The sequence below is a fragment of the Protomyctophum parallelum genome, assembly GCF_964188405.1.
Source record: "Protomyctophum parallelum genome assembly, chromosome: 5".
Classification (NCBI taxonomy): Eukaryota; Metazoa; Chordata; class Actinopteri; order Myctophiformes; family Myctophidae; genus Protomyctophum; species Protomyctophum parallelum.
Genome location: NC_139702.1, coordinates 34,920,822 through 34,938,752, shown reverse-complemented (window position 1 = coordinate 34,938,752; position 17,931 = coordinate 34,920,822). Strand labels below are relative to the sequence as shown.

The following is a 17,931-nucleotide window of genomic DNA, read 5'->3' as shown; positions in this document are numbered from 1 at the left end:
CTGAGTCTGTGCGCTACGGCCCACTGGCCATGCGTGTACAGCTAGCTGACAACGGCCTTGCTCCGTAGACATATTTATGATGATCCTGTGGATGTTTAATGCATGCCCCCCTCAGTCCCCCCGTCGGCCGTCAGATTCCGTCTGGCAACAAATATCCGCTGCCGGGCAGAAACCTTGTATCTCCATATTCTGTGGGTCTGTGGGTTTACAGTAAGTAGTAGAGTATTAGCTTTGTATTATCCACATTTGGCTAATTCCCAGCGGACCATCTAAGATGGTTGTATATATTTCATAGTTACATGCCGATTTAAGCCTGATTTAAGTGATACTGTATATGGCCTAGTATTATCAGATTTCTACTGTGGCTTAAGAAGTCATTTTAGACAAAAAATAACAATATTGTGAACTATTATGGTGAAAAGGACCAGGGTTATGGACATACTAGGTTTCCTCCTTGACAACGGCGACAAAATATACGACTACATGTCATGCCAGGGAGCACCTTGACTGTCTGTGAGGAAGTGTCCTGGAAGCCGTGTTGGAGTGGAGGTGGCACTGCATGGGTCACTACAGCCACGATGCCAGTAAAATGGAGACTGACATGAACAATTATAACACTGTCTCCTCTTCACACAGCCTCGCAGTGACCAGTGGTGGACAGCATCCAAGTACATTTACTCGAGTACTGCACTTAAGTACATCTTTTGAGTCTCTGTAGTCTGTACTATAGGCCTACTGTACTTACAACTTCATGTAAAAGAAAGATATTTAGCTTTTGACTCGATTCCTGGGAGAGGACAAAGTGCATTATGAAATTGACCACTTTCAGCCCTATTTCAAATGAAGGGAATAAGCAGATCTACAAGCTCACAGCACAGCACTCATAGTGTGACGTTGTAGTGAGCTTGTAGATCTGCTATTTTCACCACTATTGAAATATTTACCGCTTAAAAACAATCCAAAACAATGTGTTTGGATAACACATCGCTGCAGAGCTTGTAAATCTGCTTGCCCCGATATATGGACACTAGGTTGATGGGGTTAAGGTAAAAGATGGGAGTACTTCTGCAACCAGTGCCTGTGAGACATGAATCTGTAACACTGTCTGCTCTTTGAACAGCCCTGTGAAACGAGTCTGACTCACACTACAGAGTCAGAGAGAGAGAGAGAGAGAGAGAGAGAGAGAGAGAGAGAGAGACAGACAGAGAGAGAGAGAGACAGAGGAAGTACCTATGTCTATCTGATGTGAAACAAGTCTGACTCACACTAGAGAGAGAGAGAGAGAGAGAGAGAGAGAGAGAGAGAGAGAGAGAGAGAGAGAGGAAGTATAACCATGTTTATCTGATGGGCTCACACTGCAAGCGTATAACTTCACACAACACAACAACGGAAGGACAGGGGCAATTATACAAATGCACACACGCAAACTCTTAATTACAGCATTGTTTGTCATCACAATTCAGAGCATTGGGACCTTAAGCTTGGCTACAAGTGGTGGATTAACAGTTTGACTGTTTTTTACGATTAACCCGCATTTTAATCAACCCCCCTTCACTGCCGAGATTGTTGTATTACCTTTAGAGCATACGCTGAATTATTTGGGCTTTTAATCCGCGAAAATCCATCAAAAAAAGCTCCCGTGGTTTGTTATGATCTGTGTGTAGCATCCACCATCTTGGTGCACCCGGAAGACGCACACAAGATTGGTTTCAATGAGGCGTTGCAACCAATGCATTTCCATTGGCCTCAATTTCCCAGAAGCCCTAGCAGCCCACAGCATGTGACGATTTCCGGTTTTGTCATCACAGCGAAGGCATCCAGTCTCATACTCCGCGACGAAGACGGATTTTCTTTTGATTCATTACATTACGGCGGATTAAACACATAAAACAAAAGGCGGGTATGTCCGATACGGCAGCGACATTAACCTGGAGTAATCCATTCGCGGCACGGAAACTGTTAAGAAAGAGGATGTAATGAAACAAAAGAAAACGGGAAGAAATGAAGCACAGAAGGAATTTAGAACAGGCAGAGAGAAAGAGAGAGAGAGAGAGAGAGAGAGAGAGAGAGCAGTATTGAGGGAGGAATTGAAAAGAGGCGATGCTTCCTGTATCCGTGATCTGGAACCTCAAGCACTTGTTGAGTTTTTTCAAAGTTTGAGCATCTACTAATGTTTGTGTTGAAGAATGTCTTGTTAAATGTGAACGCAAATAAAGATGTTAAATGTGCGCGTGTGCGTGCGTGCATGTGGTCTTACCTATGCAGTAACAGAGAAGGATGGACAGCAGTACAGACAGTCCTACCGCGCTGAGGGCCGTACACCTGTAAACACACAAACGCACATGCACACGCATGAACGCATGAACGCGCACACACACACACACACACACACACGTTTCACTATTTTCACGTTATATTTTACACTGGCTTGTGAAATCAAATTGACAGTACAGTAATATATATAGCACATGAGGGCTGTTCAAGGTGTGGTCTGGGGTCCTCCAGGCGTCCTTTAGGGTCAGTGTTTCTCTACCTTGTTAATGTGATAGAATGTATTATTTCTGGCGCCTCAATCTACTCTTGGTGTTAATTTAACTCTGACAGTGTGTGCAAATGGAACCAGATGGACCTGTACGGGTCCATTGGGTTCCATGTACACTGTCAGAGTTACAGACGCACAGACCAGAAGAGGCCCCCACAAGGTCCCCTTGGAGATACACAGACCTCACTGCTATAGGGGCTTCCGATGGGGCCCCATGATGAGGACACGTTTAATTTCGCTATAATTAAATTGACTTGAAATTATTCCAACGCAAACAAAATGTTAGAGTGACTATGCTAAGAAGGTATTTCGATATCACCCCTACGGATCCGTTTCTCACGGGCAAATTATGACATTTAAGATGATTTAAATGTCATTTAAATCGGAAACATCTGCTAATGTCGGGGTCCCCGTGGTGGTGGGTCCATGGCCTGATGTGACGATAGTCAATTTGAGGTCTCTGACATTAAAAAGTTAGAAAACCACTGATGTCGTCTCTCACGCCAGACTGTTGACTCACAGGATGTCCGTATGCTTCCACCATACAGTCTGTGGTGTCATGTCAGATAATGATAATACTGCACTGTGCCGTCTGTGATTCTATAGTTATGTCTCCTATGAGACTTTGCTAAGAGTTCATCTGCTCACTATGCACTATGCAGGTCTATTGTAACCATGTTCTCACCACAAGCACTTGGAGTTGTAGGAGCTGAGGCATTCAATTTGGTGTGACTTGATTCCGCAGATAAATCTTATGAAAATAACAGTTGTAGATTTTTTTGATTGATTACAGTTTGATGCAGTTATGGTCCTTGTTCCTTTGTTCTGCTTTCTTTGTTTGAGGTATTAAACCCCCCCTAAATCATGTGGGAACCCCCTGAGGGTCCATACACACAGGTTGAGAACCACTGGTCTATCAGAGTAACTATCCTATTGGCCTGAATAGAAGACTTTTTTTCCAATGGACATATCCTAAAAAAAACTGGGTCGTATTATAATCGGGGACTATAGACTATTTGACCTTCAATGTTCTTTTTCCACAAATGAGTCATGAAAAATGGGGGTTGTGACGTCTAATAAACACAGTCGTCTTATATTCGGGACAATACGAGTATGTGTAAATACTAAATCTATCATGGCCATGTACTGCATGCCTCTACCAAACAATCCTCCATCTATTTGTGTTCTGTTGTTGTGTATAAAGAGAACAGTACTAAGGAGGCTGCATTTGCATGAGGCAGTATTTCCAAGAGCTCTCGAGTTTTGTTCAATAAATAAACCCTTTGACTCACTCTACGCTTGAGGGGATAGTTTTTGTACAAGTCATACTGAAGTAAAGTATACTTATTATTCCTGTCACGACAGTGATAGGAAAGAAGCACTGAAAAACCATCCCATGGAGTAAATTGGATGTCCTGAAAATGTTTCCTTCCCCACGCTTCGGTTTCGTCTTTGCAGTCACATAGCCTACATTATAGCCCTACGTGTAAATCCAAAATTTAACTTCATCAAAATTATTAATTTTTTTTAATATATATATCCCTGAACATAAATGTTTTAACATAAATGTTACAAGGCTACAGTATATGGGTTTGGGGGTCTTACAGCAGTGGTTTGATAACCACCGCCATTTGTGGTTCTGTTTGTACCCTTAGTTAACAACAATCATTTCCAGAGGGAGTGCAACGAACCATGTACAACCCAGATTCGGCACAAACAAGGGACTAAATTATTTTTGCTCCTATGCCACCAAAATGTGGAACGCCCTACCAACAGTCATTAAGACATGCAAATCCCTTGACTCCTTCAAAACCGCTCTCAAAGGGCACCTACGGACGGCTGCAATTCAAAACTGGCCCCCGTAAAATCTGCGTTTTCGTGTCAGTGTATGTTTCTTTTCCCTTTTTACCTCCTTTATGATGAATTCCTGTTCCGTCCTTTGACTATGTTTTGATGAATTGAACAAGGTGGACCCTCTTGTAAACACGTGTAATGCTTAATTGGGTCGTCCACTCACAGTTAACTGTTAATAAATATTTCAATCAATCAATCAAAACAGACACGTTGTGAAAGAGTGTCATATAACAAGGAACTCCAAACCTAAGCAATACACAGCTGTAAATATATCATCAACAGACAAACAAGATCCCTGAAATGCCGTTTGAAGCCGGAAAATGAACATCTGTGCCCTCTCAAAAACACATCTCAAAATAACTGTAGCGGAAAATTTGCATCCCTGCATATTTAGGCATTCCACAGTCTGTGAATGACATTTCTGATGTAACTTCTAACTAAAATGTCAGTCCGCTTGTCGACACAAAGCCTTATTATCTGGTGGAGTCAAGGAGAAACTATATTGAACGCTGATGAATTCCCTCCATTTCTCTATTTTGTAAACGATTACGAGAAGCGTTTTATGTGCGCTATCACCACAGGCAGGTAGGTTGTACCTGGACACAAACCACTGACTGGTTGAAAGAAAGGAGAACGAGCATGGCAGAGGGAGAGAGTGACTGACTGACTGACTGACTGACTGACTGACTGACTCAGACAGAGACAGAAGGAGACAGACAGAGACAGACAGAGACAGACAGAGACAGAAAGAGACAGACAGACAGACAGTACCTCCAGGAGCAGTACTTGGAGGACTTCTTGAACTTGAAGGCCGAACGTGATAGGGTGTTCCTCGGCAGCGGCCGGGTGGGCGGGGAGTACACGGAGCCCGTCGCCATGGTGTAGCCGGGGGTTGCCGTGGAGAAGAGGGGAGTGGTGCCCGTGCCTGTCTTAAAGAGGAAGTGCCTGGAGAGAGAGAGAGAGAGAGAGAGAGAGAGAGAGAGAGAGAGAGAGAGAGAGAGAGAGAGAGAGAGAGAGAATTTAAGACGAGAGACAAATAACGTGACCTTTGCTAAATTAAAGCAATTATCAACGTGAGAGTAAAATGGTGAGAGTTTTCATTTCACTGCACTCTCCTGGGCAGGTATCCCACAGGAAACCTGACACACACACACACACACACTGATAAACTAATCCGCTCTTCATCTTTGCCAAATCAAAACCTGTTTGATATCAGTTACACACTTTGATCCAGGGTTCAATCATACACATTCACACACAATCTGCACATCATCTAGCTATGTTTTTGAGAAAGTATTATGCATGTATAGGGCAGGCCGATCCGTATTGTGGAGAATAGAACATAGCAGATCAACACGCTCAAAAAGTGTCTGTGCACACAATACACATATACCTCGGTATGTGCAAACATACCCGGGGCAATAAAAGATTCATGGCAGAATCGTATGGGATGTCCACACAGTTACTGTACAACACTCTCACACACACACACACACACACACACGCACAGCCGCACACACACCACGCACGCACGCACAGACCTTTCTTTTTCCACTCAGTGGTTCAGCAGGTAGAGCGGTCACTTGTGAATTGTTAAGGGTTCATAATAATCATTCCGACTCAGAGTCCACTCCACAGCTATAATGACAGTGACCCTGGCCAACTATAGTTCACATTTCATAGTAATTTGATGAAACACTAGCCAATCAAACAATCACTGTGAATTTTACGGTTCAACACATTATACTCACATCAGTGTCGAGGCTCACATTATTATCGTTAGTATTGTATGCAGTGGTGTAAAGCAGTGGTTTCCAAACTTTTTCATGTCAAGGACACTAATTAGCCCACGGACCCCCATTTGAAAATATATGCCAGGGAGCCCCATAAGAGAAGATTTTAGATTTGTACGTGTGAGATACATGATTATATTGGGATTCTGAAGTAAGTAATTAGTTGGTTACATTATACTGTGAACTGTGGTTGAGACATTTTGCATGATTATACATTTACTAAAGCTGTGAAACAGTTTATTATTCTTGGTTTGCACTACAATGAATGAGTGATGCTCATTTGTGGACGGGCAATCGTTTGGGCAGCTAAACACTCTGCAAGGCACTACTTGGACAGCAGGGGTCCTGATCAGTTAGGACCAGAGTTTGCAACAACGTGAGCAGTACGTGTTGCTTATTGGCTGTGAATACACTGTCAGGCGTGAAGGCGTCAGTTGGACGTCGCGTCAGGTCTCAACTTTAAATCCTTCCGGGGCTTTGGGCGGTCCCTAGAGGAGACGCACACGGAAGCCTATTTAAACGCCTGTAGTCCTCTATTACTTGGTTAGCGAAGTGGGCGTGAGAGTGACGTTTGAGTGACAAGATGTTGACACAGACAAAGGCGCATTCTAGTGTAGGCTATATGTTGCTGGGTTGCTACTTGGCTATCGAGTCATGACTGTCTAGTCGACTGGTTAACGTACGTGCCTTTGGAACGGGGGACCCGGGTTCGCCTCCCGGCCGAGGAGTTTTAACACTAGTTTTGTTTTCGCCGACGACTTGCGTGAGGGCCAGCTTACATCCGACGCTGTCCTCTGCGTCAGATGTAAGCTGCCGACAAGCATAAAAATGAAGTGTGTCACCCGGCGGTGAGAAGGAGATTTTTGATTGATTGATTTAAATATTTATTAACAGTTTGCAGAATTACAATACATTTCAAGCACAAACTCAATACAAAGACTGTTAACTGTGAGTGGACGACGCAATTAAGCATTACACTTGTTTACAACAGGGTCCACATTGTTCAATTCATCAAAACATTAAAGACGTACAAATAGACACTTCTATATAGTTAAAGAACAGAACAGGAATTCATCATAAAACAGTGTTCCCTGACCGGGAATCGAACCCGGGCCGCGGCGGTGAGAGCGCCGCACCCTAACCACTAGACCACCACGGAGCAGGATGATGATGATGATGATGTTGATGAGAAGGGCTGTGGAGGCTGAAGAGAACGGGCTATTTTATAAAGTATAAAGTTATTTTCAATGTCATGGATCAGGGTTACAGTAAATGACAATGTAATTCAGCCAGGGGTGCCATGGATGAAAAGATTACAGGGGTGATCTGAATCAAACATGAGAACCAATGCTTTACTTTATTTCTTCAATGTTTTGTTAACAATGAATGACAGAATGTTACTTCGAGGTGCCCAATGCCCAGTCTGCCTGTATCCCTCGACATGGCTTTACAAATCCCTCCGACCCAGGGGCGTTTGGGTCTGCGAAGAAGAAAACTACAAGTGAATAACCGCCCAGTGGATGGGCTGCAGGCTGCATCTGTTCCATTGGCTAGTGCCTATCACTGCCGGGTGACGCGCTTCATTTTCACGCTTGTGCGCGGCTTCCATTTGTGATAGTGAACATGTTAAAGGAATGTATAAACGGAGAAGGGTATCTGTGAAGCATATGTGTGTGTGGAATGCAAATGAGTTGTCATTAGAAATGCTTACCTTGATATACTGAACATGACGTGTTGGGTTGGGTTAAGAAGCTCATATGTAGCCTGTAATGAATGAGAGGTGGATGTGTGTTGTGTAAGATGATTTCATTATGGTAGCCAGAGTAATGTAATGCAGCTGATATATTTCCGTTTTTGAGAGTTAGTTAAATAATACTGTGAGAGTTATATTGAAGACACTTTAGTAGTTTGTTTACAAGGTGAAAACGTTTTGCTATTGACATAGTAATGTGATATTTTATGTATTTGGTAATTGTGATTATTTTGGATAACAAGAGAAGTCATTTTGTGGTTTCTGTACACTAAACAAAATACAAGAGTATTTCTGCTATTTCATGTATACCAACTGAATGCATCTTATTGACTGATATTGTGATCTTTATAATATACTAGTTAGGACCAGAGTTTGCAACAACGTGAGCAGTACGTGTTGCTTATTGTGTGCCTTTGTCTGTGTGTTTACAGATAATAAACCTTTAATTCCTGCACACTGGAAAAATCATCATTTCAATCCAAGTGTGTAACATACGTCTCTAGAAGAGATTCTAAACCTGTTTAATTTCAAAGACCCCCAGTTTGACATGCAGTAGTCTACGGACACCCATTTAAAGGTATATTCAGTGATTTCACTCAAAAAACCTTAGGTTTCGTTTTTGGCTGTGGGACCCAGCCTTTCGTCCAATCAGGATAGAGAGTCAAAAACGAAACCTAAGGTTTTTTGAACCCCAGGCCAGCACACTCAGCACACTCTATAGTAGGGAGGATTATCACAAAAAAACAAAAAAATAAGTGATATTTGAATTAAGTGAAATCACTGAATATACCTTTAAAGCCATTCTATCTCTGGGACCCGCAATTTATATTGTAAAATCACTGTTAGTTTAACTCTGAGAGTGTTTGTACACTCTCCGAGTTAAAGACCCATAAGAGTCCATTTGGTTCCAAACTATCATGACCGATATCGGCCGCCGATATGACCATATATGGGCCTGACCGATTGGATCGTATCTGTGAAAATGTCTCCGATTGGCCGATATAAAAAATACATGCTGCCGCTTTTCTGCGTCTGGCTAAACCTAGTGTAATGATTTATTTTCTCCAGCAGAGTGCACCGAGGTTTCTCGTGTGTGTGCGCGCGTGTGTAGAAGAGAGAGAGAGAGAGAGAGAGAGAGGCAGAGAGCACTGCGCTTTACTCCGTGCTGACAGAAAACAGCCACAACACGTTAAAAGTACTTCGTTTGTTGTACTTACTAGAAAAGAAGGAAGAGCAGCCACGCATATCCATTATAAGTTCTGGGATAGAAAATTGCACTAAATACTGTTATTCATGACGGTAGCAGCTGCAGCCTCTGTCTGCTAGCTGCTGTGTTAAGCTAACTAGCAATCCAAATGCTAACCAAAACAAACTGTTGATCAGGGTTGCCAAATTTCTTGTGAGAGAAACAAGCAACCAGGTCTATAAAAATGTTATTAGGCCAGATCAAAGTCAGATATTCAGAAAAAGTCAGAAAAAGAGTCTAAAATAAGCAACTATAGGGCTGGCTGTCAAACTTTGTTGGCCAATGTTGTTTTAGAGCAGTGGAAGGACTACCAATATTTTAAAGCAACTTTACAGATAAACAAGTCCATATAATGATTATAATGATCAGACTTGACAATATATTATATATAATTATACTCCAAGAGCATACAAATGGAACCAAATACAAATAGACCCTGATTTTCAGAGTTAAATTAACACTGATGATAGTGTACTTCCAGAAAATGGTATCAAATGGGGGGGTCTGTGGCCTAATGCATACTATAGGCTACTGTGTAAACTGTGTTGTATATGCTATAGGCCCCTCTTATTTAGCTGCTACAGTATTTATTTACTCTTTGAGTGAGAAGTACATTTTAAGCCTTGAACAGTCATTGATTTAAGAAAGCAGGGCTGTCTGTACTTTGTACCTTTGCATAATCATATTGGTGCAAAATCTTTGCACAATCCTCACAGAAAAGGCGTGTTTTTATTCCAGTTTTCACTATATCGGTTGCATATCGGTTATCGGTGATTGTTACCCTCTATCGTATCGGTTATCGGATCGGTCACAAAATTCCATATCCCTGGAACTCCCTCAAGGACGCCCGGGGGTCCCCGGACCCCACTTTGGGAACAACTGTTGTTAAGTACAGTAGGCCTAACTACTGTAAGTTAACTAAAAAAAAATATATATACTTTTTTTTCTATGGATTACCCCATGGAGACGTTTTTTCTTTTGTGTTGTTTTTGTCGCGTTCCTAAGCCAATCATTTGCTGACCAGCAGTGGTTCCCTATGGAGACACAAAGAGTCCCCTTTGTGTCTCCATTGGGAACCACTGCTGGTTCCATGAATTTCAAGTCTCCATGGGGTAGGAGTAAATCGATAAGAGGGAAAAAAAGTCATTTTGGGGGTGGAACCTTCCCTTAAGCACAGTGAATGTCCTTCCACCACTGTGCGTGCCTGCGTGCGTGCGTGCCTGCCTGCAACAGGGTGAATAATGCACACTGAAAAGCGCTGCAGAAAACATTGCATGACCTGCAGTGTTTATACGATCCCATGATTGTTCTCAGCACTGGGATTAAAAACACAACACTTTCTCAGAGACTGCAGCCGCTATAAATATGATTATTATAAGACTCATGTTTTTTAGTGCCGCCAATGCCAGGCAGTAATTGTTGAATTAATACTTGATTGTGTGTTTTTTTTTCTTCCCAGCATCCACACATGGTGTACAATAACTATCTGATAGGCTATCGCCTGGAGCCATTACCAAGGTCACGATGTCCAATTAGCGACAGAACCTCCGCTAATGAGCATTTGTAATTACAATTACAATGTTCTCTAACGAGCTGGTGTGATTAACAATTAGACAGCATTATAACGAGGGCCCTTCAATTTATACCTGCCTCCGGGCAGACGAGAGATGGAGGGAGAGAGAGAGAGAGAGAGAGAGAGAGAGAGGTGTATTATATTATATAAACAGGAATGTTATAGCCTTCGAGGGGAATGCTGCCTCTAATATGTGTGGTGAGTTCTAAAGCATTTCTGAACAATAACTACAGTTGTAGAGCACGTTCTTTTATCAAACGGAATTCGCAAACCTGTGGGCATAAGATAGCAATTATAGGGAAAGCACATCAGCACGCCTACAGACACACCTCCACTCGCAAATAAAGGTAATGTATAGTGGGTATAGTGGCCGCAAGATGCCATTTACGCATAGTGGAAGCTCCTAAATGCGTCATCACAGACACTAGTTAATGCTTGCGGGTAAGGCATGGCATACGTTAGAGGCCGCAGTCTATTCTGTTGCTATAGATGGATATAGTGACACCACCGACGATAAATTGGATGAAGATTCGTTTTGTGCAAACATACCTGCTTTGTGAGTGGGGGTACGCAGACAAATACATACTGTATTAATTATGGCGGCTGGGATTTTATTTTAAAATATAAAGTATCCTTTTTGGCCATGAGCAGTTATGAATGAAAGATTCCTTTGGGGGGTCCTTGGCGTGAAAATGTTTTGAACATTAGGAAACAACACTGCGCAAAAAACAAGGATTACGGGCAGATATACTAAATGCAGAGGCCATGTAAATCCAGTAAATTTACGGGTGAGTATACGGTTGTTTACCTGCCTGGAATCAGCAAATTTACGGGTATGTATACGTTGTACCAAATTGTACCAAATTAAATATGCAAGGACCCCTGCTGTGGCTGCTTCCTACCAGTCACACCTCTTGGGCAAGAATGCCCCCCACCCCCCCCCCCCCTCCCAATTCAATTCAATGGAGCTTTATTGGCATGAAGAAAACATACATTTACATACTACCAAAGCACTTGCAAGCCCCCCAAAAAAGCAACTACACTTCAGAAACAAGCCCAAAAGAAACACAGCTACCAATATTGATATGAAACCAAGCCCAAAGTTGTTTATAATAAGCAGAAAACACACATCTCCAGGACCAGTTACACCAGAGCGTGCGAGCGCACACACATGCACATGCACACACACACACACACACACACACACACACACACACACACAGTCACACACACACACACACACACACACACACACACACACACACACACACACACAGATATGTGCACACAGAGCACACAAACAAACAGAGGGCAGGCTGAGTGGATGTCAACAATGTCTCCGACAACAGTGTCGGGACGGCTGGGAATAGTAGAACACAGAACACATGTACACTCGGCCTCAAGTTCAAACTTTGGGGAGTCAAGATGTGAGATCATGGGACTATGTTTTGAAATTGTAGATCGGCTACTTTTGCTCTTCCTCGTAGGATGAAGTAGATGGGGATTATGTGGTTTATTTTCATGAGATTCAACAAATGCCTTAGAAATAATAGTTCTCAAACTTTTCCGTGCCAAGGATCCGCCCCAAAATGGCCACAGACCCCCATCTGAGAATGTTTTGTGCCAGGGACACCCCAGAAGAGAAGATGTGTGTTAAAAATAATCAAAAATGTATTTACTGTTCTAATCCACTGTTCTGGTTTTCTGAAAAACTTACAGTATGCTTTTATGGTTGTAATGGGTTAAGGCAGTTAGTTACAGTAGGTTACTGTATAAGCTTAGGTTCATTAGGTCAAAACATTGCTTGTTAGTCTATAGCAGGGGTGGGCATCTTTGACGATGGAAAGGGCCACCATATTTCCACACTCACTCCAGAGGGCTGCACTGCGATGCTCTTTGAGCTTGTAGATCAGCTATTTGTACTATTATTTGAATTGAAATCCTGAATTATGTTTTGCTATTTTACAATTGGAATCCTGAAAAGTAACATTTTGATTTAATTGCAAATGCTTTTGAAATGCCTTTAATTAGTTATGACTAAACAAAATACATTGGACATAAAAAAAACAACATTTTTAATAGGCTACTACTCATTAAGCTACTAATTTAGACTGAAGTAATTAAAGTGGGTCATGTTAGCATGTTTGGAATTGTAACAGCTGAAATCAATAAAATATGTATATCAGTATTCTTAAGTTTAAGTTAATAATATAAATAACATCAGATGGTATACATTTCTCATGTGAAATTGCTGCAAAGGCCCCCAAAATGTCCCCCAAGGGCCCCCAAAATGGCCAGTGTGGCCTGCCAGGGCGTATAACTCCCGGCCTGATTTGGAGTTCCACTCCGGGCCTGCACTCTGCACCCCATTATTAGTTGGGTGGAAGGGGATCTGATTTCATTTGTATAAGCTTGGCTTGACCATACTAAACGGGCATAGAGCCCCGCTCTCCGATGGACGCCGCGCAGGGGACCGGACCTCTGTCTTATTCAAAAAAATATTTGTGGACCTTCATCATTTCTAGTTGAGGACCCCTGGTCTATAGTGTGCATTTGATTTGTGAAAGAAATTCACTTTTCTATCTAATTTGGCATGGGGTCAATGTTGGCTGCAGTCTGTTCAGTAGCTAAGTATTGTTTAATTATGATTTATTCATTATTATTTTTAATTAAACAAACAATGACAATAACATAATTGCACTGTATTGTTCAACACATGCATGCACCAATAACACAACAGGGACACCACAGATAACAATGAATACCAATAGAATACAAACTAATAAAGACCAATTAAACTTTTCGATCTTCCATTTAGACAAACAAAATGCAATTATGTGAAGAAAAAGCACTTTTCTACAAATGTGGCTTGGATTGAATGGTGGCTCTAATCTGTTCAGTACTGTTCATTATTTCATTATGATTTATTTGTTATTATTAAGGCGAGATACAGACAACAGAAAAAACATATATTAGAACTGCATTACCAATATAATACAAACTATAATCATACTGTAATGAAATGTTTTAATTTGTCATTTAGAAGACAAATGAAATGTATTTCCGGCTACACAGAATTAGAACAGTCTAATAGTGGCAGTTTTTTTGCTCCATGAATTATATTTCAGAACTAATAATTTAATATGTCAGTTTCACATATTTTTTTATGTGAAAATAATTGCATAGTGAATGCAAACCGCACAGTATGTATCTTTACAATGATGTGTCTTTATACGACATAATTACACGGTGTGGGGCACATTGTAATAGGGACAGAATGCTTATGTGAAATAATTCTTCATCAATCATGTACACACACACACACACACACACACACACACACACACACACACACACACACACACACACACACACACACACACACACACACACACAAAAAGTATTCTATGTGTTTAGACAAACAGGTTGAGTTAAGTTTTGCTAGCGTCAGACATTCCTCCAAAGTATATTTGATTTACATTGTCTTGCATGTCACGCACGCACGCACGCACACACGCACGCACGCACAATCATTGGTCTTATCGGAATGGAAGAGAAAACCGGCTAATGTGGCGCAGATGCCGAAACAGGAATCACGCAAGGACAAAGAGGTCACACACACACACACACACACACACACACACACACACACACACACACACACACACACACACACACACACACACACACACACACACACACACACAGCTCACTTTGCTAATCCTATCAGAGTGGGGAGAGAGAGAGAGAGAGAGAGAGAGAGAGACAGAGAGAGAGAGAGAGAGAGTGAGAGAGTAAGCCAGTGCCCCAGGGCCGTGACTTCAGTGTTAAGTCATTATTCTGTGTTTTAAAACCAGCCACTCGCAGTGGATCAGAGGCATGTTGGCTCCGCCTCACGTTAGTAAGGAGGTCCCGGGTTCAAACCTGATAGGGGCCTCTCTGCGCCTCTCTCTCTCTCTCTCTCTCTCTCTCTCTCTCTCTCTCTCTCTCTCTCTCTCTCTAGCCTTATATTCAAGAATAGCAGCAAATACCAGATTTACAAGCTCACAACATGTCGATGTGTTGTGAGCTTGAAAATGGTAAATGGTGCATACCGCGCATCCAAGGCGCTTTACTGTACCATTATTGTGCATTACAAACACACACATTCATACACCGATGGCGGAGGAAACCATGCACATGCTCATCAGCCCGCGATCGAACTGGAAACTTTCCAGTTCCCAAACAGCTACAGCACTCTGCCCCTGGCCTGAGCCACTGCAGCACCTGATCTGATCTGCTAGTCGGTGTGAGACACTGTTGCACAAGTGTGTGTGTGTGTGTGTGTGTGTGTGTGTGTGTGTGTGTGTGTGTGTGTGACTGTGTGTGTCTCTCTCTCCCTCTGTCCGTCTGTCTCTCACCCCCTCACCCTTCTTGAGTGCGCAAGTTCTCGTTCACGTGTCCGCAATCCTCTCACGCCTAAGGACGCACATCGTGTCTCCGCCCTTGAGCAAGGCATGTCCTGCATAGCCCTAGAACCGGCACTGCATGAAAAGCGCCCCGAGTACAGTTACATCCTCTGTGTGTCCGGATGGATCAAATGTGCAGGAGGAACTTTCAGACAAAATAACATGCCTGTTTAATGTGAATCTCTCTCTCTCTCTCTCTCTCTCTCTCTCTCTCGCTCTCTCTCTCGCTCTATCCAACTCAATGTTTTATTCACTGTCTGTCGTTATATCCAAGGTATTGGAAGGAAATTGTTTTATCTGGTGTTACCTTGTGTGACACTGTCTTTCACTTCAAATAAATATCCACATGTAGACTCAGAAAACCTTAAAAAGAAACATCTCCTGCTCAACTGTTGAATTGCAGTGAATAGCCGAGAACGGTCCACACTAGCAGATCTACAAGCTCACAACAAGTTGCATCTGCAACATGTTGAAGCTTGTATATCTGCTACATTGTCGGTCCAAGACACCGTCACCCAGCGAAGTATGAATGGGGCTCTCTCTCCCACATCCCCTCCCCGCGGTGGGATTTGTTTAATGCCTGCCACTCCAGTGTAATTTTTTTCATAAGTAATTTATTATATTAAATTGCCAGGTGCCCGCATGGAAGAAAGGAAAAAAAAGCAGATAGATTTTTATCTCCGATTTGTATTCATGTGTTGAATTTATTCATAGAGAGAGAGAGAGAGAGAGAGAGAGAGAGAGAGAGAGAGATGGAATGGAGGATGGACTTCACACTACAAGCCAAACAATGTACATGATTGATGTTGAATATCAATGCTTTCTCATTACCAGGTTTGTTGTATTATGCTGAAAACCATAACACTCACTGAAACATTCTGGTATCAATTACAAAAGTGTTGTACTTAATATACTATACGATCCAAACCTTCTAGTGTTTCATTGCAAATGCATTCTCTTTTGAAAATCAGCTTTCCAAAATTTGCAACCTAAAAAAATGACTTACAAAATAAATTGAAACGTCCGTGATTTGTTAAACGTATTCAGAGACGTTCTATTTATTTTTTTAAGTTTAACTGTTAAACCAAAATGTGCGAGCAGGGCACATTGAACGCCAAGGTTTTAATTATCATATTTTTCATGAAATCCCATGTCTTTAACGTGTTTTTGAGCTTTGTATTAATTCATAATCGTCTCTCTTATATTTACCGCAAAGTGGGGCTCCCGGTCGCTGGGCAAAGCTTAGCTCACTGTGTTAAGCTAAAGACGGCGGCCCGCACACAATGCCGGGCCGTTAATCTATATAGCCGTTTTTCGCTGAATTAAGGCTCAGATTGAGCTGGATTGAATAACACGGGCTAACCGTCCAAGCAAAATGTTCATATTTACTGATTATGAGAACACCAAATTATAACATAAATAATATATTTCCACACACTATTTGAATGTCCAATGTGTTAAAAGTTCGCTGAATGTCAACAGACGCTGAAAGTGGAACTTCCTAGATTCTCAACACCGGTGACATTCAGAGTTTAAGACACACCAAATTGAAAGTCATCTCATATCAAAGTGCGTTATCAAAATAACTATCTCCCTCGCACTGAAAGACAATAGGTGGCCCGAGATACCGATCAGCTAATTAAACAAAAAAAATTTATAATACCTAATTAATGCTAATGAAATCTGACAAGGGAGTGTTTTAATTGGTTGCATCGGTATACCTTGGGGAGTTCAAATCTCTCGCTTCTCTTTTCTCTCCTTTATATAACCACGCACTTTGATCAAAAAGATCACAAGGTTGAGGAAAACAAAATGGCGGAATACAGTTTGCTATCGTCATATTAATTAAATCAGGCTGACTTCTGTTGACTCCTATCGCAACAGCAGTTATCTTTCTTTTTGAGAGTGTGCGTGCGTGCGTGCGTGCGTGCGTGCGTGCGTGTGTGTGTGTGTGTGTGTGCGTGCGTGGGGATACTTTGAGGGTATCTTGTCGGGCCGGGCCAGGTCAGAATTTGTCACAGTATTTGTTGGGCTTCTGTCAGGCTCAGTCAGTCTGTCACTAATCAGTGCAATGTGCACCTCCTCACATCAAAGGCATTGTGCATCCCAAATGAATAATTATGTTAAAACCAATCAATAACTGCCAAGTGGGACAGTGGGACAAATAACGTCCATTCCATACAACATAACATTCAGATATATGTAAACCTTACCTATATAAAGCATCCACATTCCAACGGGGTATATGCACAGAGAATAAATCTCTTCCTAGGCCTACTTTCCTACTTACTTCACATGTGTTACCGATAATACAAAATAGGCTCTGTTCCATTCTGGTCAAACAGAGTATCAGGCTGCTGCTATTGTGCATGTTGGCTCACTGGAAACACCCACTGCTCACCAGTGGGTCTCCAAGTGTTGTTGGTTGGGTTCCAAATGGCCACGTATGGGTGTGCAACTCTGAGAGTGTACAGATCCGCCGTGCTTGGCAGTCAAGCGCTGGAATTGATACGACGTGATATGTCGTGCTTGCCAGTCAATATGCTAACCAAATATTACTTACCCTACCTTTAATCCCTAACTGGCTGTTCCTTCTAAAGCTTCCCCTTTATACTATCTTCACAGAATAGCCGATTAACAATTGCCGATGTGTGTGACAGCTTGTAGATCTTCTATTCAACGGCTCGCCACAATGCCATAATATGACAGAGGATGAATTGAG

General features: G+C 42.1%; 1 protein-coding gene across 5 annotated transcripts in view; it reads right to left on the bottom strand.

Moving 5' to 3' along the window:
• Positions 1–17,931, bottom strand: part of tenm3 (teneurin transmembrane protein 3) — a 352,973-nt gene that overhangs the window by 162,371 nt on the left and 172,671 nt on the right. For all 5 annotated transcript variants that reach the window (XM_083765245.1, XM_083765247.1, XM_083765246.1 and 2 more), the window contains exons 4-5: positions 5,168–5,341; positions 2,258–2,322 (exon numbers count right to left, since the gene is read on the bottom strand). In XM_083765245.1, the coding sequence (XP_083621371.1) occupies positions 2,258–2,322; positions 5,168–5,341 (239 nt within the window). The remainder of the gene's footprint in view (positions 1–2,257; positions 2,323–5,167; positions 5,342–17,931) is intronic.